Genomic DNA, 22,829 nt, shown 5'->3' on the forward strand with positions numbered 1-22,829 from the left:
GGGCTGACAGTGGAGAGACTGCTTGGGATTCTGTCTCCCCCTCTCTCCGACCCTCCTGCACTCTCTCTCTCTCTCAAAATAAGTAAATAGGGGCGCCTGGGTGGCGCAGTCGGTTGAGCGTCCGACTTCAGCCAGGTCACGATCTCGCGGTCCCTGAGTTCGAGCCCCGCGTCGGGCTCTGGGCTGAGTTCGAGCCCCGCGTCAGGCTCTGGGCTGATGGCTCGGAGCCTGGAGCCTGTTTCCGATTCTGTGTCTCCCTCTCTCTCTGCCCCTCCCCCGTTCATGCTCTGTCTCTCTCTGTCCCAAAAATAAATAAAAAACGTTGAAAAAAAAAAAAATAAGTAAATAAACTTTAAAGAAAATTAAAAGAAAAAAATTAAAACGATACAAAAATTGCTCCTAGTAAAATTACACTTAAGTGGAAGCCTATTACTACAGTCTCCAGTGACATTGCGTATTTTCTATTTTATTATGAAAATAAAAATCAAGCAAGTGTGTCTAACAAAGTTAAAACATAAATAACTCTTTTAGGGTGTGTATGTAACATGTTGGATTGAGAGCACTGGAGATATGTGACTACAAAGTAGAGATCCCAAGGAGCTAACAGAAGAACTACTCTTGCTGCTTTTTGTTATATAGTAATTTTCTTTACCAGCCTCCTCCTATTCCTTTTTTTAAACATTTTTTAAAATATTTATTTATTTCTGAGAGAGAGACAGAGTATGCAGAGGAGGGGCAGACAGAGGAGACACAGAATCTGAAGCAGGCTCCAGGCTCTGAGTTGTCAGCACAGACCCCGACGCGGGACTCAAACTCACAAACTGAAATCATGACCTGAGCCGAAGTCGGACGCTTAACCAACTGAGACATCCAGGCGCCCCAAGCCTCCTCCTATTTCTAACTTTTTACTATTTTGTCTGCTTCAATGATAAATTTATTATTTCTCATTCGTATCTTCCCCATTTTTTACTCCATACCAAAGCCCTGACATTTATAGTACTAATAGCAAATGAGAGTATGAAAACAATAGTTTTTACCAAACACACTGACTGTTATATGCACAAAGTAGTGCAAACAATTATGTCCTGTAGCAGTTTTTCCTTTACATAAAGCTATATACAGAAATGAAGTGAAACCAAATCAGAAGAATATTAACGGGTACCTGGGTGGCTCAGTTAACCGTCTGACTCTTGGTTTCAGCTCAGGTCATGATCTCACAGTTTGTGAGATCAAGCGCCACATCAGGCTCTGTGCTAACAGTGTGGAGCCTAGTTGGGATTCTCTCTCTCTCCCCCTCTCTCTCAAAATAAACAAATAAACTTAAAAAAAAAAAAAAGAATACTACAATAACAGCCATTATGTAATGGACAGTGTTGGTATGTGAAAATCTACTTTTTTGAAATTGAATTTTAACCAAATTTACTTTCATCATAGGAGGCAATCCAGAAAATGTTTCTCTATTTCCAGCCCCATATTTTGATTGATACCAGAACAAAATGGAACTTTGTTAAAACACTTAAGTAAAAACTATTATTTTCATCTTATTACTTATTTCTTATATCTAATTAACTGCAACTCACTGTGTTTTTAAAATAATAAATAACCATCAATAAAATAAACAGATTCATATATTTAAACACACAAAAGAACTCTAAAATGACAACAGGGGGATCGGTAATTATGATACATCTACCAAAAACAAATTACATAAAAATAAAAACATTAAAAATTATAAACTTGTAAAAGTACTTAAGGACACAGAAAATATTATCAAATATTTAAGTGACAAAAAAAGACTATAGTATAATGATATCACAATTAACACATGTGAATATACATTTATGTGTGTGGAAAAAATCCCAGTCTATATGACAAATGTATGGTAGTTAATGTGGATGGTAGCTAATGTGGATGGCAGCATATTTATGTTTTTTCCTCTAAATTTTGCTATATTTCTCAAAATTTCCAAAATAAAAATTTTTATTTTCTTACTATAAATGCACATAAAACATTTTGCAATGTCTTTAGGTCACAACTATTTTTACAGTAATATGAATGATTATTAATACAAGGTATACATACAAATTTGGGTTTACTGTTCTAACGTTGTTGTGAAGTATTAATATCTATTGTATCAAACTTGAAAAATATGGAAAAGTACTAAAAAGGAAGCCATATAGCTCAGAATCCCACAATCCAAAAGTAACAAAACATTTAACATTTTAGTGAGTAGTGATAACCATATAATTTTTATATTTTTATTAATCAATATATTGAAAGCAACTTAATAAATAATATTTAATGGTTGCATGACAAAGATATACTTTTTATTAATTCAGATTCTCCTATTTAAATAGCTTATTTTTTATTAATATTTTAAATATACCCCAAGATCTGTGTATAAAAAAATCTTTGTGTATCTCTATTCCTTAGTATAAATCACTGGAAATTGGTTCACTAGATCAACAGGCATTCATGTTTCTGTTTTTAAGGCTTTTTAATACATATTACCAAACCGCCTTCTACAAAGGATCAACCAATCTACATTTTCTCCAGCAAGGCATCAATGTGGTCAATCTCACCAACAGACACAGTATGGGAGAGTGTCAATTTCTACCTGCTGATTACCACTGTTCATATATGCTCATTAACAATTTGTAACTCCTTTTCTGTGAATTCTTTATGTAAGTACCTTGCCTATATGTGATGGTTAATTTTATCTGTCAACTTGGCGAAGCTACAGTGCCAAGCTGTTGGTCAAACCAGTCTAAATGTTGTGAAGGTATTTTCAGATGTGACTAACATTTAAATCAGTATATTCTGAGTAAAGGAAATTATCCTCCATAAAGCAGACAGGTCTCATTACAAAAAGACTTAAAGACTGAGATTGGTCACTGCAAAGATGAAGGAAGTCTGACATGAGAATGCCTTCCAACTCAAAATTGAAACGTCAAAGTGTGTAAGAATTGCCATGCATGCCTGTCTGTGCATTTATGACTTGCCAGTCCCCACAATCACTGAGCCAATTCCTTTAAAGACAAACCAAAAAAACCAGCCACCACCACCAACAAATCAACCAAAGGAAAGTGAATAAAAACAAACTTTCTCTCTATAATACATGCATACATACACACACACACACTCCCAGACATCATATTGTTTCTGTTTCTCTGTACTTGGTGACAAAACAGTGTCTTAGAAATGTTCTTAGAAATTAATATAAGTTGTCCATTTATTAAAGTTAGTGACCTCCTCCATATCCTTTATGTTCAGAAATTCCTTTTGGGGCGCCTAGGTGGCTCAGTCAGTTGAGTGTCCAACTTACGATTTCGGCCCAGGTCATAATCTCACGGTTCGTGGGTTCAAGCCCCACGCTGTGCTCCACACGGACAGTGTAGAGCTTTCTTGGGATTCTCTCTTCTGTCTCTCTCTCGGCCCCTCCCCCACTCAGTGTGCAGATGCTCTCACTCTCTCTCAAAATAAATAAAGAAAAACATTAAAAAAAATTCTTCTCAAGGCAAACTACTTACTTGTAAGTCATCTTCTACTCCTTCAGCTTCATTTTTAAATGTTGGGCATCCTAAGAAAACAGGGAGAAGTTAATTAAGCAAAGAGTTTTTGTCTTAGGATTTAGTATTATTGACTAATTAATTAAATCATTATAATAGTGTAGAACTGATCAGAGACGACTCTGGGCTGCCTGGCAACAAGTCAGATGTTGGCCACTGATACCGGCCCCTTTGTTAGTAGAACAGAGAATGAGGGATTGTTTACCTCTTCTACAGGTATTATTTCCAGTTATTTACTAAAGTGCTATTTTCTGTGAAAGCGTACTATCTGTAGCAAGTCCTACACCTGATTTTTCTTAAGTGCTCAAAATGATAGGCAGTATATATGGAATACACTCCTCTAGTGTTTAGATGATACCCACATATGTTTGATTCAATTTTCTAAATACTCTTAACCAGAAAACAGTAATTAGTATCCAAAATGAGGATTTTAGCTGCTTTCATTAAGAAAGAAAACAAATAAGCCATAAACCACTATAGACAGCCAATGGCCAATTGTTGCTATTGATCTTTGTAAACCAGTGTCTCTGTGTAAATTTTCACGGTGTTCAAAGAGTGCCTTTAGTTTTAATAAATTAATAAAGAATGACATCTTAACAAAGTATTCCGAGTTTATGCTACCTTGTGAGACACAGTTAGCATGGAGATGAGGAGAAATCTGTCCTTTGGAAAGGATTGCATAGTTTATTCCTATTGTCATGGAAGGCTAAGTAAGAAAAATTTAATGAGATTGCTGAAAGTCTATACAGTGGCTGGCAATAATGCTAACCCTCAGTATACCTTTAAAAATGTTCAAAAATAATGAGACAGACTGAGTACTGTAGTCTATTCCACTTGGCTAGAAGTTTGTAAGCTCCTCCACATTTTTAAACTGTCTTTTAAAACATGAAACCCAATTTATTTGATCCTAGGGAAAGAAATATGCTTTTATGGAGACATGAGTACAGGCCCAAAAGTAACAATAATTTAGGGAATGCAAACTGGTACAGTCACTGTGGAAAACAGCATGGAAGTTCTCAAAAACATTAAAAATAGAACTACTTTATGATCTAATAATCACACTACGAGGTATTTATACAAAATGTACAAAAACCGTAATTCGAAGGGACACATGCAGCCCTGTGTTTACTGCAGCATTATTTACAATGGCCAAATTATGTAAGCATCCCACATGTCTGTCCGCCAATAGATGAATGGATAAAGAAGAGGTGGTACATATACACAATGGAATATTATTCAGCCACAAAGAACGAAATCTTGCCATTTGCAACAACATGGATGGAGCCAGAGAGTATATAATGCTAAGCAAAATCAGTCAGTCACAGAATGACAAATACCGTATGATTTCACTCATATGTCAAATTTAAGAAACAAAACAAATGAGCAAAGGAAAGAAAAGAGAGAGACAGGAGCGCTTGGGTGGCTTAGTCTGTTAAGCATCTGACTCCTGCTCAGGTCATGATCTCACGGTTCATGGAGTTGAGCCCTGCATCAGACTCTATGCTGATGCTTGGAGCCTGGAGCCTGCTTCAGATTCTGTGTCTCCCTCTCTCTCTGCCCCTCCCCAACTCATGCTTGCTCGCTCTCTCTCTCTCTCTCTCGAAAATAAACATTAAAAAAAATTAAAAGAAAAAGAAAAAGAGGGAGAGAAACCAAGAATCAGACCCTTAACTATAAAGAACAAACTGATGGCTAACACAGGGGAGTTGGATGGGGGAATGAGCCAAATAGGTGATGGGGATTAAAGAGTACACTTATGATGAGCACTGAGTAAAGTACAGAATTGTTGAGTCACTATATTGTACACCTGAAAATAATATAACGTTGTATGTTAACTATACTGGAATTAAAACAAAAAGCTTAGTTATAAAAAAGTAAATCATAAATTCCAGCAGCCATGGATAATCAGTTATCTTTTTAACGTACTGGTTCTTGAACACTAAATATCAGAATCGATTGGAAAAAATTTACAAAATATACTGGTGGTACAATATATTTCCAAACCAATAATGTCAGAATCTGGGGGATGAGGCATAGGGTATCAAGTATTTTTATTTCGAAGTTTCTTGCAGTGGTTTCAGAACCACAACCACTGCTAGAGAATCTTGGAATCTTTTTCCCCCCTCTCAATTCATAATATAATAATTTCACAATTCCTCATCACATTTGAAATGGATAGGAACATTAAAAAAATGCCTCGCCTCCCCTCTCTAGACAGAATGATTCAAGTGGTCTCGAGTGGGGACCAGTTATTCTATTTTTCAAAGTGTCCCAGATGATTCAAATGTGCAGCCAATACTGAGAATACTGATCTAATTTTTTTAATGTTTTAATTATTTGAGAGAGAGAGAGAGAGAGAGAGAGAGAGAGAGAGAGAGAGAGAGAGAGAGGGGAGGGTACCAGTGGGAGATGGGCAGAGAGAGAAGGAAGACACAGAATCCGCGAAGCAGACTCCAGGTTCTGAGCTGTCAGCACAAAACCCGACGTGGGGCTTGAACTTGTGAACCACGACATCATGACCTGAGCCAGAGTCGGACGCTTAACTGACTGAGCCATCCAAGGACCCCAAAATACTGATCTAGAATGAATTTTAGATTCTTGTAATAAAGATAAAATGACTGCTACTATTCTGTGGAAGTTTTTCTGAACTGGAAATCACTGACTGGACCAATCTCTAATCTTTTAAAATAGCTGAATGAATGATTTATTTACAACTTCATACGCTATCAGTACAGACTTGTACTAAGCATTTCCATGCTCTTGCCTATGGTCAGTCTCATAATTCATTCATTTCTTCTGAATTTTTCTACCAAAATGTCATCTTCAAAATATACAAATCACAATGCTAATATATTTTGATTCAGTTATATTATATAGAAAGTAATTTCTATTTGTAGAGACAATTTTCCTTCTTAATTAGAAAAACAAATCAATTATAATTATAATTTATATTATAATTATAATCATATAATTATCTTAATTATAATTTCGTTAAAGGGAAGAAATGGGCTTTAAAGTGATTTATTTTTGCTTAATTAAGCAGAGGCCAGTCTTACATGTAAATACATTCTTCTTCCCTTTAAAACCTGCAAGCTTTAGGGGTGTCTGGGTGGCTCAGGTGGTTAAGCAACCAACTCTTTGATTTCGGCTCAGGTCACAATCTCATGGTTTATGAGGTCAAGCCACACGCTGGGCTCTGCACTGACAGCGTGGAGCCTGCCTGAGATTTTCTCTCTCTTCCCCTCTCCCACTCATGCTCTCTCTCTCTCTCTCTCTCTGTCTGCCTCTCAAAAGAAATAAGTAAACTTAAAAAAAAAATAAAATAAAACCTGCAAGCCTTAGAGTTAATCATCTTAACAAACTGGCAAAATATGCAAAGGGATAGATGGAGCTGTGGTCTCTACCAATTCTCAATTATGAAACCAGATAAAGAGTTAAGAACAGTTTTAAGAAGGGGTTTTTGCCACAGAAAAAAAATAGAGTCTACATATAAAAAAGAGAAAATTTCTAATAACCAAATACAATCGAACACTGTCCTTGAACACTGCAGGGGTGAGGGACACCAACCCCAGTTCACCCCCCACAATGTAGTTGAAAATCTACATGTAACTTTTGACTCCCCCAACATTTAACTACTAATAGTCTATTGTTGACCGGAGGCATTACCAATAACATAAATAGTTGATCACACATACTCTGTATGTTATATGTATTATACACTGTATTCTTAGAATAAAATAAAATAGAGGACAGAAAATGTTACCAAGCAAATCATAAGGAAGAGGAAATACATTTATGGTACTGTATTGTAAAAAAATCCACATATAGTGGGCCACCACCATTGAAACCATGTTGTTCAAAGGTTAACCATAATTGATTATTAGAAATTTTTGCTTTTTTATAACCCAAACAAGGATATGACTGATGTAACAACACACAAGGATTCTAAATGTTCTAACTGTTCTCCTCTTCTTTATGCTCTTACTTAAAAACATCTGAATTATATGATGGCTGCTACTGATGGCTTCAAGACAATGCATGTAATTGGTATATATATTACAATGTGACAAATATAAAACATTTAAAAACCCATTATTCTATCTTTGCCTACAGTGAGCTTTCAAAGTTAATCAATCACCTATCACAAAAGCGGACTTGCTTCAAGTCACTCTATTATATGTGATAAACAAAATAAGGAAATAGTCGAGAAAACCTACCTTGAGAAATATCCTCTATAGCTCTTCGAATGCCTCTATCAAAAGCCCTAGCATCAGCAGGACTTTGAAAGGTAAGGCCAAATTTCTTATCATCAATCTTCCAGTGGTGAAATGTTGGGGTGACCTTATTGTAAATGAGGTCTTTTTTAAGCATACATTCCAAAACCACCTGCCAAAAGGTAAATGCCAAAGATTACTACACATTTATCAAATCCTCTCATGTAGCTCTTAATTAAAAAACAAGGTAAGAATAAGAAATAAAAAAAAGTAAATAAAATGAAACCTGCAAGCCTTTGCTGTATTTTAGTAAATTCATTTCTCCCCTTTATTAAAACAGAGGTCTTGCTACTTAATCTACTTCATAGAATCACTCGATACAGAAAAGAAATGGGATTAAAGGGGATTCTGGGAAGATGGCAAAGTAAGAAGGAATCTTTCTTCCTACCTAGACAATAATTACACTGGCAGAAATCTGTCTGATATAACTATGTTGAACTCTGAAGTCTGTTGAAGGTGAAGGCTTGTAACTCCCAAGGGAAGCCATGGCCAGTAAACTGTGCTCAATTCGGATCAATCTCTGCTATGAGTACAGTAGCCGCTACCCATACCCCGTGGCAGGAATTGTGCACATGTTCCTGGAGCGGCTTGCATACAAATTTCAGGAGCCAGGTTGCATAAAAAGAATCCTGTCCCCCAAATACCAGAAATCCATGCTCTGATTACCGATGGCTGGCTGATTAGAGAGGTGTAGACAAAGAGGAAACACCCATAGTTGTTATACCTTCTCTTACTGTTCCAAGTTCTTCCTCAACAGAATAAAGTCATGTCCAGGTTATTTAAAGGATCAGCATCCTTTTTTATTCATCATTTTTTACTTTTTCCCATTTGGGGTACCAGATACTAAAGACTAGGACATTCAAGAACAATTGTATTCATGGGGAAAATTAGAAAGTGACTATGCATACCCAGAGAAATACTCAGAAAAGATACACAAAGACCTAAGTTTACACTTTAGGCAGATTCCCAGCATAGAGACAACCCACAACAATACAACAACAACAGCAGCAGCAGCAGCAGCAGCAGCAGCGGCAGGAGCAGCAATTCTTGGGGAATGGGGACAATCTAATTTCCAGAGTTACCACATTAATAGATTCAAATACTCAGTGTTTAACAAAAAAACTCAAGGCTCACAAGAAAATAGTAAATTAATTTTTTTTCCTTTTCTCAATGAAAGGAAAAAAGAAAATCAACAGACACTGTCCCTAAAAAAGGCCTGATGGCAGATCTATTAGACAAAAACTAAAAAAAAAAAAAACAACAAACCTCTCTTAAGGATGATTGAAGAACTAAATGAAGATATGGAGAAAGTTAAGAAAACAGTGTACAAACAAAAATGAAAGTATCAATAAAGAGAGAGAAACCTAAAAAGAAACTAAGAAGAAATTCTGGGGCTGAAATAAAAAATTCACTACAGAGATTTAAAAGCAGATTTGAGCAGGTGGAAAAAGTATCTGCGAACTTGAAAACCGGACAATAGAAATTACTGAATCTGAAGAACAGAAAGAAAAAACATTAAAGAAATGCAAACAGCTTAAGGGACCCAGAGGACACCATCAAGAGGACCGACCTACACATCATAGGACCTGTAGAAACAAGAAAGGGAAAGGGGCAGAGAGAATATCTGAAGAAACAACAGTTTTAAAACTTCATAGGTACAATGAAAGACATCAATATAAGCATCTGACAAGCTCAACAAACTCCAAATAAGATGAATTCAAAACAGAGCCACACAGAGACACAGAGAGAATCTTGAAAGTAGCAAGAGAGATGCGGACAGTCACTTTCAAATGATCCTAAATAAAAACAGCAGCAGATTTCTCTTCAGAAACTTTGAGGGTCAGAAGATAGTGGGCAGATATGATCAAAGTACTGTAAGAAAAGAGGGTCAAAAAAGAATACTTTATCTGGCAAAACTGTCCTTCGAAAGATAAAAATTAAGACATTCACAAATAAACAAAAGCTGAGAGAATGGGTTACTACTGGATTTGCCCTGCAAAAAAAGTTCAAGGACGTCCTACATAGTGAAATGAAATAACACTAGACAGTAACTTGAAGCTGTATGGAGAAATAAAGATCTCAGTGAGTTAAGTGCAGGAGCATTTATAAAAGCAGTAAAATTGTAACACTGGTTTTTAACTGCAGTTTTTCTTTTCTGTAAGATTTAAGAGACTAACACATTTAAAGAAAAAAGCAATTAGGAAAAAGCTAGGTATTATTGTAACCTTGGTTTGTAACCCCAAATATTGTTTTCTACAAAATATAAGAGACTAATGCATTTAAAAGAGGCATTAGGAACATCTAGGTGGCTCAGTCATAGGTGAACGTCCAACTCTTGATTTTGGCTCAGATCATGATCCCAGGGTCATGGGATTAAGCCCCAGGTCGGGCTCCATGCTGGAGTGGAGCCTGCTTAAAATTCTATTCTCTCTCTCTCCCTCTCACACTCCCTTGCTCACACTCTATCTCTTAAAAGAAAAAAAGTGTTTTATTTTGATGAGGTACCAATAGTTCATTTTTGCTTTTGTTTCCCTTGCCTCCGGAGATGTGTTGAGTAAGAAATTGCTGTGGCTGGGATCAAAGAGGTTTTTGCCTGCTTTCTCCTCTAGGATTCTGATGGCTTCCTGTCTTACATTGAGGTCTTTCATCCATTTTGAGTTTATTTTTGTGTATGGGCTAAGAAAGTGGTCCAGGTTCATTCTTCTGCATGTCGCTGTCCAGTTCTCCCAGCACCACTTGCTGAAGAGACCGTCTCTATTCCATGGGATATTCTTTCCTGCTTTGTCAAAGATTAGGTGGCCATACATTTGTGGGTCCATTTCTGGGTTCTCTATTCTGTTCCACTGATATGAGTGTCTGTTTGGGTGCCAAAATCTGTAAAGAACCTATCAAACTCAACACCCAAAAAACAAATAATCCAGTGAAGAAATGGGCAAAAGACAGGACTAAACACGTCTCCAAAGAAGACATCCAGATGGCAAACAGACACATGAAAAGATGCTCAACATCATTCATCATCAGGGAAACATAAACCAAAACCACAATGAGATACCACCTCACACCTGTCAGAATTGCTAACGTTAACAGCTCAGGCAACAAAAGATGTTGGTGAGGATGTGGAGAAAGAGGATCTCTTTTGCATTGCTGGTGGGAATGCAAGCTGGTGCAGCCACTCTGGAAAACGGTACGGAGGTTCCTCAAAAAATTAAAAATAGAACTACCCTATGACCCAGCAACTGCACTACTAGGTATTTATCCAAGGGATACAGGTATGCTGTTTCAAAGGGGCACATGCACCCCAATATTTATAGCAGCACTATCGACAATAGCCAAAGTATGGAAAGAACCCAAATGTCCACAGATGGAGGAATGGATAAAGAAGATGCAGTATATATATACAACGGAGTATTACTCAGCAATCAGAACGAAATCTTGCCATTTGCAACTACATGGATGGAACTAGAGGGTATTATGCTAAACGAAATTAGTCAGAGAAAGACAACTATCTTATGACTTCACTCATATGAGAAATTTAAGATACAAAACAGATGAACATAAGGGAAGCAAAAATAAAACAAAAACAGGGAGGGGGACAAAACATAAGAGACTCATAAATATAGAGAACAAACAGAGGGTTGCTGGAGGGGTTGTGGGAGGAGGGATGGGCTAAAGGGGTAAGGGGCATTAAGGAATCTACTCCCAAAACCATTGTTGCACTATATGCTAACTTGAATGTAAATAAAAAAATAAAAAAATAATAATTAAAAGAAACACAGGGGTAGTGGAACAATATAAAATGTAATACATTAATATGGTAGAAAAAAATAAAAGTATTTTATCATGAATAAAAGCATGAGTTTATACTTCTGGGCATTCAATTTATATAGATATAATTCTGTGACATCAACAACCGAAAGGGGTGAGGACAAAGCTGTAAAGGAGCAGAGTATTTTTGTATGTTATTAAATTTAAGCTGGTATAAATTCAGGTTAGAGTGTTAAAACTTGAAGATACGAAATGTAATCTCCATGGTAACCACAAAGTAATAGCTATAGAATATACATGAAAGTAATTTAAACATTTCACAACAATCAATGCAAACATAAACAAAGACAGAAATGCAAGAAATGAGAGATAAAATGCTGTAAGACACATAAAAACAGCACAGTGACAGAAGTCCCTCCTTATGACCAATCATTTTATTATTATTATTATTATTATTGGTTTATTTATTTTTGAGAGAGAGAGAGAGAGAGAGTGAAAGCAGGGGAAGGGCAGAGAGGGACAGAGGATTGGAAGCAGGCTTGTGTGAGCAGCAGCCAAGTCCTATGAGGAGCCTGAATTAACAAACTGTGAGATCATGACCTGAGTCAAAGCCTAACTCTCAACCAACGGAGCTGAGCCACTGGGGTTCCCCTAATCAATCACTTTAAATGTAAATATATTTAACTCTCCAATTACAATGACAGAGATTGGCAGAGTAGGAAAAAAAGCACATAATCTAACTATGTGCTTTTTTTTATTGTTTTTTTAAATAATTTCTAGGCCCAACGTGGGCCTTAAACTCACGATGCCAACCAAGATAAAGAGTTACACGCATGCTCTACTGACTGAGCCAGCCAAGGCGCCCTCAACTAGGTGATTTCTCTAAGACATTTACCTTAAATCCAAAGACACAAATAGGTTAGGGTGCCTGAGTGGCTCACCTGGTTAAGTGTCTGGCCCTAGATTTCTGTTCAGGTCATGATCTCATGATTTGTCGGTTCGAACCTCACATCAGGCTCTGTGATGGCAGTGCGGAGCCTGGTTGGGATTCTCTCTCTCCCTCCCTCTCCCTTTTTCTTTGCCCCTTCCCCACACGTGCTCCCCCTCTCTCTTTCTCAAAAATAGATAAACTATAAAATCAAATTTTTTTTTAAAACTTCAAAGATACAAATTGATTCAAAGTCAAAGGATGGAAAAAGACATCCCATGAAAATAATAAGCAAAAGAGAGCAGGGGTAGCTATACCAATATCAGACAAAAGACTTTAAATCAAAAAGGTTATAAGAGACGAAAGAGGACATTATATATTAATAAAAGGTTCTAGAGAGCAAGAAGATGTAACAGTAAACATATATGCACATTATGACAGACAATAAAATATATGAAGCAAAAATGGACAGAACTGAAGGAAGAAATAGACAACTCCACAACAATAGTTAGGAGATTTCAACAATTTACTCTTAATAAATAGAACAACTAGACAGAAAGTAAGGAAATAGAAGACTTAACATAATAAACCAACTAGACCTAAAAGACATATATGAAACTCTACCCAACAATAGAATATACAGTCTTCTGACATACACATGGAACATTTTTCAGGGCAGACCATATGCTAGGCCACAAATTAAATGTCAATATATTAAAAAATATAGATATCAGCGGCGCCTGGGTGGCTCAGTCGGTTGAGCGTCCGACTTCAGCTCAGGTCATGATCTCACAGTCTGAGTTTAAGCCCCATGTCGGGCTCTGTGCTGACAGCTCAGAACCTGGAACCTGCTTCGGATTCTGTGTCTCCCTCTCTCTCTGCCCCTCCCCCGCTCATGCTCTATCAAAAATAAATAAACATTAAAAAATTTTTTTTAAATATAGATATCATACAAAGTATCTTCCCTGGCCACAAAGAAATGAAGTTAGAAATCAGTAACAAAAGGAAAACTAGAAAAAAAATCCACAAAACTCTGGAAATTAAAAACTCACTTTTAAGCAACCAATTGATCAAAGAAGAAATCAAAGGAAATTTCAAAATACTTACAGAATGAAAAGAAAAACAGCACAGCATATCAAAACTTATGGTTGGGGGGGGTGCCTGGGTACCTCAGTCAGTTAAGCATCTAACTCTTGATTTCAGCTCAGGTCAAGATCTCATGGTTTGTGAGTTTGAGCCCTATTTTGGGCTCCAGGCTGACCACGTGGAGCATGCTCGGGATTCTCTATCTCCCTCTCTCTACGTTTCTCGCTTTGTCTTTCAAAAAAATAAATACACTTAAAAAAATAAAAATAAATAAAAGGCATTTTAATTTAAAAAACATAAAACTTATGGGATGCAGTAAAAGCAGGGCTAAGGAGGAAATGCATAGCTATAAACATACTGAAACAGAAGAAAGACTTCAAATCAACAACATAACTGTACAACTTAACGAACTAGAAAAGAATAACAAACTAAACCCAAACCTAGCAGAAGGAAAAAAAAATAATAAAGATCAGAACAGATATAAACAAAATAGAAAAATGAAGAAAAAAAACCCAGAAAAATCAATGAAACCAAAAGTTGGTTTTCCAAAAAGATTTAAAAATGTAACAAATTTTTAGGTACGGTAAGAAAAAAAAGAGAAAAGATGCAAGTTACAAATATCAGAAATGAAAGTAGAGACATTACTACCAGTGCTATAGTAATAAAAAGGATTATCAGTGAGTATGAACAATTGTACACCAACAAAGTGGAAAACCTAGATTAAATGGATAAATTACTAGAAACATAAAATAGATCAGGAATAAGTCAGAAACAAATAGTAGAAAATCTCAACAGACCAGTAAGTAGTAAAAAGACTGAATCAGTAATCAAAAATCTCTCAACAAAGAAAAACCCTAGACCTGATGGCTTCTCTGGTGAATTATACAAAAAATTTTAAAGAACAAATACCAATACTTCTCAAACTTTTCAAAAAAATTCTAGCTCATCGTATGAAGACAGCATTACCCCAATATCAAAGCCAGACAGTCACTACAAGAAAATTATAGACCAACATCCATTATGAACAAGGATTCAAAAATCCTCAATCAATATTGGCAAACCAAATTCACCATTAAGTGGAATATATATACTATGACCAAATGGGATTTATTTCTGGAATGCAAGGACAGTTCAACATATGAAAATTGATCAGTATACCACATGAACAGAATGAAAGGGGGAAAAAAAAACACATGATCACCTCAACTGATGCGAAAAAGGTTTCTGACAAAATTCAGTTATCTTTTCATGATAAAAAACACTCAATGTATCAGGACTAGAAGGAAACTACCTCAACATATTTGACAATAGTGCCAACAACATTCGCTGGGGGAAAGGAGTCTTTTCAACAAATGACTGGATATATTGGGAACACTAGATATCCACATGCACAGGAATGAAGTTGGACCTCTACCTAACATGAAATTAACTCAAAATGGATCAAGGACCTAAATATGACCTAAAACAATAAAGCTCTTAAAAGAAAACATAGGACAAAAACCTCATGACATTAGATTTGGCAATGATTTCTTGGATATGACACCAAATGCAGAAGTAACAAAAGAACAAATGGTGTACCACTGCATACTTCTTCCCAACTCCATATGCAGCGATTTCATATTGATTGAAATCAGCCACTGTGGGAGTTATGAAAATACTATATATCACTGCCCTCCCTCCAACCCCTGATGGAGAGCTGTTAAACCTTTATCAGCACAGCACTGAATATAACGATTTTTGATAGTAAGTCTTGTTAAATCTGGAATAAGTGACTAAGAAGGTGGCTAAATTCTGTACTGTCTGGTTAGAGGCAAAGTAATGAAATTGTCTCAAGGGTTCTGTTTCCTATAATTTGATCATTCTACATGTATTCAAAAAGGATTAACATTTTTTTGAGTTTTCATGTGTTAGCACTTTGCTATGGCATTTTACAGAGATTTACTGTTTGCCTATATGGAAAAAAACAAGTCTGGTACTATAGTTATAACATGAAAATATTACTAAATTAAATCTTAGTAATGAATATTGAATAATTTAATAATGAATTAATTCATTAATTTAATAATGAATATTGCTGATTAACTCCTCTCTTAAATTTTCCAAAGATTTTTTTCCAACTATTTTATCTCGGATAAATAAAATCTACACTCATCTTTACCACTTGTTTACAAATGGCATCTATTTTTTAGAGGCTCCCAAAACACACAGAAAAATTAGTTTAAAATGTTTTAAAATACACTATGAAAAAGGAAGGATAATAAACTAGCTCTTTTAACTTACACAAGTACGTATACAAGAATGTGTTCCACCTAAAAGTCATGTAAATATTGAGCCTACACATCATACCAACTGGTACAAAAACAACATGGCTACTAATATAAACTAGTCATGATGCATGTTATTAACTTTTATCTGTAAAATATTAGGAAAAAATATTTTATTGTTTGTATTATATATTTAATGTAGCATCAACGTTACTACCCTTTAGGAAAAGGCTACTATGTTAATAGCTATTCTTAATTTAGGGACATGCCTGAGACAGAAAGTCAGTTACTCTATGGGCACAACTACCCACTGTTTTTGTAGGTAGTTTAAAAAATATGCTCTTAAAACATTCTGTATCATTCAACATTTACATTAATTCTAAAGCCTCTGTGTGCAAAATAGAACAATTTCTCATCTAAGTCACACAATATCAGAAAGTTATTTTGCTTTTGACTTTAAGTAGCATTAAAAAATAAATGTACTTTCATCATATTAAGGCCAACATAAAGCACACTCTAATTAACCAACAGGGACAACAACTGTCCACCTGAAATTAAAAACAACAACAACAACAACAAAAAAAAACATCAGGGCATCTGGGTGGCTCAGTCGGTTAAGCATCTGACTCTTGATTTCGGCTCAAGATCATGATCTCACGATTTGTGAGACAGAGCCCCAAGCAGGCTTCTGCACTGATAGTGAGGAGCCTGCTTGGCATTCTCTCTCTCGCTCTCTCCCTGCCACTCCCTGTTCGTGCTCTCTCTCTCTCTCTCTCTCTCTCTCTCTCCAAATAAATATTTTGGAAAAAAAAAATCACTGGAATTAAGAGCCATTAAAAAAAGAAAGGTAGGTCAAACGATGCCTCAAGAGAATTTTACCCATCATGTGAACAATACCAAATCAGCATTCCTGAAAAACAAAAATAATTTTAAGGTCTGAAAGGATTCTTAAAATGTAGTGAATTCTGCTGACTCTCCCCTTCTGCTGCCCCTCCTCAACTGTATCAGAACAATGTGTTCTGACTTCAGCCCACTGCATATATTAATTCTATATCTTAAGATAACAGTAATACTAATAGTAATAGGCATATAGGAAGCAAATTCAATGGTCACCATTTCATAACTAACATAATTAGCAAATAAAGTGAGGAAAACAGCAATTTTATTTTTGCCAATAGATTACAATTAATCAATCCAACATTATCAGGTGAATTATTTACTTTGTAGGAAAAATAAGATAATGGGATTATTTCTGACCAAAAGAGAGTTGAATCTATTAATTACCAATATAGCAAATTAAAAGGTACTCACTCTGTAGGCCTAAAACAGAATTCTCCCAAAATACATGACCCACACTCACTCTTAGAGCTTCTTTGTAAGAGAAGATCTGATATAAAATGAAGTGAATAATTCTAAATTCTGTTAAGACTATACTAAAAGCAGTTCCAAGAAGTCAATAAGAATATAATCTTAAAAATATTCTACATATAGTTGTTAAACTTGAAATCATCTCTAATTAATTCTAATTAATAGTTTAGTCTTCTTTCTGGTGTTAGAGTTCTGGAAGGATGTGAATTTCATCAGACCTCCACTGTAACCACAAAGGACACCAAATTAGAAAGTAAAGATACGTTTAAAAGTAGATTAGTGGCCCTGCCCTCTTATCTACCCCTCCCAAGTAGACTATATTAATAAACAGAAAAGATATCAAGAGTGTTAACAGCAATCGTCAAGTGACTATTAAATGTAAGATCGATTCAACAAGAGTAACTATAAAAGATTATGTTGCAAAGTAATTTGACATCAATAACCTTTAACCGATCCATTAAGGATTTGGCTAGTTAACAAAGAAGAATAAATTGGAGTCTTGTTTTAGAATCAGCACTAGCACTAGAACTTTTTGAACTTTTGATCACCTTCAAGTATATTGGGACTAGAAATGAAGCTTTCTTATAAACTAAAAAACAAATGTGTAATTAAATTTTTTTTAACTAGAAAGAGGAACAAATTCAAAACCACATAAATGTTTGTAATGACTCCTTCAAAAAAAGAAAGAAAGAACTTTCAGACTTACATATACCAACAGACCTGACCAAGTATGAAAAGAATATAATTGCTGCAAATAGACTGGCTGAAGCCAGCTTCAGGAAGGTGACTATAATAACAAAGGAGAAAATATACAACAATGTAGGCGTCTCTGGTAGAAAAGCTTTGCATTCCAATACAGATCTAAACAGATCTAAGTGGGTTGAGACATACAAGTCTAACTTCTTTTCTAGCTAAATAAATACTTTTGGAACCATAAATATTTAATAGGATTTTTAAGTCTTCCAATCTAGTGGGAACAAAAAAGAACAAATATTCTTTCTCTTTCTTCTTATTAAGGCTTTTATTTATTCCATTTATATATATGTTAATTATGAAAAAAAATAGAGATGAACAGGTGAACTCTGAATTTAAGAAAAGTAAACTACTGTTAGCATAAATATATTAAAATCCAATACAGATGAAGAGAGACAAGAGAAGTGATTTCCCTATACTGCCAGGTTATGAGTTCAAAGAGAAAGGAAAGAAAAATGGTTAATGAGAATGCATATATACAAGAGTATCCAAAATAAAGTGATTAAGTTATAGGGGACACCTCGGTAGCTCGGTCAGTTAAGGGCCAGACTCTTGATTTCTGCTCAAGTCATGATCTTGCGGTGTTAAGATCGAACTCCATGCTGAGCGTGGAGCCTGCTTAAGACTTTCTCGGGCCACCTGGGTGGCTCAGTTGCTTGGGCTTCCAACCAGCTCAGGTCATCATCTCACAGTTTGTGAATTTGAGGGAGTGTGGCTTCAGGCTCTGGTGCTGGCAGTGGGGAGCCTGGCTTGGATCCTCTGTCTTGTCCTCTCTGTCCCTCCCCCATTTGTTCGTTTTTTCTCTTTCTCTCAAAAATAAATAAAACATTTAAAAAATTATTTAAAAAAAGATTTTCTCTCTCTCATTCATGAATAAACAAACAAAATGACTAAGGTATGAATAGGAGCCAGAAGAGGATACATACACTTCCCAGGAAGGAAAATGTTAGTACTGTGTAGGAAGAATTTGGTACAGTAATTAACTAATTAATCTTGTGGGCTATGTAGCTAAGACTAGCTGGGTCTCATCCAGTCTCCACCACTCATTATGCATCTGGTTTTGAGATTTTTACTTATTTCACTTATACATGCAGAGTACTCAAATAGTGCCTGATACATACATACAGAGTACTCAAAATAGTGCCTGACACATGGCAAACCCTCAATAGTATTAGTAATGGTGATGTTGGTCATCAGGTGACCCACTAATTCATAAAACAACAGTTGTTATGAGAAACTGGGAGATCGTTAATTGTGAGAAGAGACCTTTTTTGAATACAGGAGGAGGAGATTTTTGATGATAAATAAAGGTAATCTCAGGACCTCAAAAGAGCTTATGAATAAAGTCTGTAAAGCTAAAGTTAACAGATTCCAAAGGCAGTGAAAAATTTCGATCTCCAATGTTTTTCCTTCTTCTGAAAGAAATTCTAGGGTATTTTATAGACGGGAGAAAAGGGAAATGCCACAGTCACTAAATAATTAAAACATCTGAAGATATATTCCAAGTTATTTGGGGAAATATAGAGCAAAACTCCCATTGTAATATTACTGAACTGTTTGCCAGAAGTACTTAAAATAAACCGAGTCAAAAATGGGTACAAGTGCATTTTTGTTTCATTAATAACAACTAATAATTTGGGAGAGCAGAGTAAAATTAAATACGTACTTTCAAACTACTATGTACTTTATTATAGTTGTTACCTTACAAATAGATAATTACATGTTTACAGACTGTGTTATCTAGGAAGTAGTCTAGTTGTAACTAGATATAAATTTTTTCACTAGTAACTTTCTGAAATATCTTGGACTCCAAGGAAAAATCATTTCATTTTTTGGAATAAAAATGCCAAATTCAAATTCAATTACTTCATAACTGAAAATCAATAATTGGTATCTCAAATAGTTGCTTCATATTATGATGTTTAGTTTTCTGGATGATATAAAAGCTAGTATCCTTTATGAAAGACACCAAGAAATATGAAACTGTATTATCAAATACAAAATTTTGCTAATTATCCATTAATACAAATTTGTTTAATGCTATGGTCTGAGCTGAGTCAATTTTAGACATTCTTAAAAGGGAATGGAAGGAACAATGCGCTGTTTTTCACATAACAGCAGTTCAGCTACAACAGACGGGAGGGAGCCAGTACTCTTTCAATACATGTATGTCATAAAGGAGAGACTGAGGAACTGCTCCAGATTAAAGGAGAATAAAGACACGTGACAGCTAAATGCTATGTGATCTTGTATTGAAGGAGCAGAAATGTTATAAGAACATTATTAAGACAGTTTACAAAACTCGAATATGGACTACAGATTAAAGTACCACATTTATGTTAAATTTCCTAAATAGGATAATTAAACTGTGATTATCTAAGAAAATATCCTTGTTCTTAGGAAAAATACATTGAAGTATTAAGAGGTCAGAATATATGCAATTTACCTCAAATAGTTCAAAAACAAATAAGTGTGTGTGTGTGCTGGGGAAGGAGAAAGAATAATAAACCAACATGGCAAAATGGTAAGAAAAATTAGTGTATTGGGGGGGAAAACTATATTTGAGTACAAGGTATACAAGAGATCTTATACTATTCTTGCTAAAAATTGATTCTTTGCAAATAAATGAAATGGACAAACAAAAAAGACATGGAAGTATAGATAATAAGACGAAAAGGGGACAAAATTGAAGGGACAGCAAAAATTTAGAAAGTAATAAAGAATACAATGTAAGATTTTATAACCCTAAATTTGAAAAACTAAGTGAAATAGCCGATTTCCAAGAAAAACTATAACTTATCAAAACTTACAAGAAAACAAAACCATTAGAAACCTGTAACCATTAGAGAAACTGAATCAGCAGGAAGTGAGAGCAATAAGGGAATGGAAAATGAGATACACTGTGGTTCTCTCCGCACCTCTAAGAAACAGGTCAAGCACTAGAGACCACAATCAAGAAGGCTATCATCCCTTGTAAGAGAATTTAGAAGGGATTACTGTCAGCAGAAACAGGAACAAACTGCTGCTACTGACTTCTAATTAAGACACTGCTCTAACTCCTGGTGGCCACACAAAGAACAACATGGAATTCTTGGGCTCCGACAATACCTCCTACTTCCTTCCATGGCTCCTTTCCCAAGCACTCATAGGCTGTTAGGTCTCTCAACTGGCCAGACTAAAACTAAACAAGCTTAAACAATTCTCTACTCCCTCAACTGGGTCTACCGAATTTGGAAAGGGACCCATACAACTCTGAAGGAGTCTACCTCAATGATCTGAGAATTTAACAGCCATAAATCTTTATTAATCAACTCATACAGCAATACCTATATTACACAAAACCATTTAGAAACACAAGAATATTCCAAACCTTAATGATATTTGGAGAGCTTCAGCCTTTGAGTTGAAGTAAACCAAAGAGAGAGAGAGAGAGAGAGAGAAAGAGAGAGAAAGAGAGAGAAAGAGAGAGAGAGAGAGAGAGAGAGAGAGAAGGATATATAATATTTGAGTAATTTAATAAATAACGCTAAACTTTATAAATCCAAACATTTATACTACAGTGAATTGAAGCCTTTCAAAAGGCTATGGATATTAGAATAAAGCAAGGTGTCAAATCAATAACTGAAATTCCTCCCAAAGAACTAGAAAAACAGAGTAAGCAGAAGGAAGAAAATAGTAATAAACAAGTAAGAATCAATCAATGAAAATAGAACAAAAAAAAAGGAAACAAGGGGCGCCTGGGTGGCTCAGTCGGTTAAGCATCCGACTTCAACTCAGGTCACAATCTCGCGGTCCGTGAGTTCGAGCCCCGCATCGGGCTCTGGGCTGACAGCTCAGAGCCTGGAGCCTGCTTTCGATTCTGTGTCTCCCTCTCTCTCTGACCCTCCCCCATTCATGCTCTGTCTCTCTCTGTCTCAAAAATAAATAAATGTTAAAAAAAAAAATTAAAAAAAAAAAGAAACAAAATGCTGGTTTAAAAAAACACAGTAAAATTGATAAATCTCTAGCAAGACTGACAAATTAAAAATGAACATACAAGTACCCAATTTCAAGAATGAAGCAAGTGACATCACCACTAAAGAGCTTGCAGCCTTTAAAAGTAAAATTGATAGATTAAGAACTTTACATTCATAAATTAGAAAATTTAGAAGAAATAAAACGATTCTTTGAAAACTGGATATTATCAAAACTCAGTCAAGATAAAGGATAACCTGAACTGTCCTATAACCATTAAAGAAATTCAATTTGCAATTAAAAGCTCTTAAAGAGATCTCTCTATACTGAGATGATTTAACTGGAGAATTCTACGAACTACTTAAAGAACTAACACCAATTTTTAACAATCTCTTCCAGAAAACAGAAAAATCACTTCCCAATTCATTTTATGAGGCCAGTATTACCTTGATACCAACACCAAAGATCATACCAAAAAAGAAAAGTATACACGAATACCTCTCATAACTTATACAAAATTCATTAATAAAATAGTAGCAAATTGGGGGGTGGCGGGGAGGGCCAGGTGCCCTCATTCAGAAGAGGTGGCTCATTCAGAAGAGCATGTGACTCTTGATCTCGGGGTCATGCGTTTGAGTCCTAAACTGAGTCTAGAGATCACTAAAAAAAAATAAACTGTAAAAAATAGTGGCAAATCAAACCCAATAACACACCATGACCAAGTGGGATTTATTCTAGGCAACAAGGCTGGGTCAACATTCAAAATCAATCAACATAATCTATCATATCAACAAGCTAAAGATATGATCATATAAACTGCCACACAAAAAGCATTTGACAAATTCTTACATGCATTTACAATAAAATA

The 22,829-nt window shown here is 35.4% G+C and overlaps 1 protein-coding gene across 1 annotated transcript in view; it reads right to left on the reverse strand.

Annotated features, from left to right (window-relative positions):
- Positions 1-22,829, reverse strand: part of SPRED1 (sprouty related EVH1 domain containing 1) — a 137,107-nt gene that overhangs the window by 35,715 nt on the left and 78,563 nt on the right. The window contains exons 3-4 of the mRNA XM_007081641.3: positions 7,787-7,955; positions 3,531-3,580 (exon numbers count right to left, since the gene is read on the reverse strand). Coding sequence (XP_007081703.1) covers positions 3,531-3,580; positions 7,787-7,955 — 219 coding nt within the window. The remainder of the gene's footprint in view (positions 1-3,530; positions 3,581-7,786; positions 7,956-22,829) is intronic.

This window comes from Panthera tigris, chromosome B3 (assembly GCF_018350195.1).
Source record: "Panthera tigris isolate Pti1 chromosome B3, P.tigris_Pti1_mat1.1, whole genome shotgun sequence".
In the NCBI taxonomy this organism is placed as follows: Eukaryota; Metazoa; Chordata; class Mammalia; order Carnivora; family Felidae; genus Panthera; species Panthera tigris.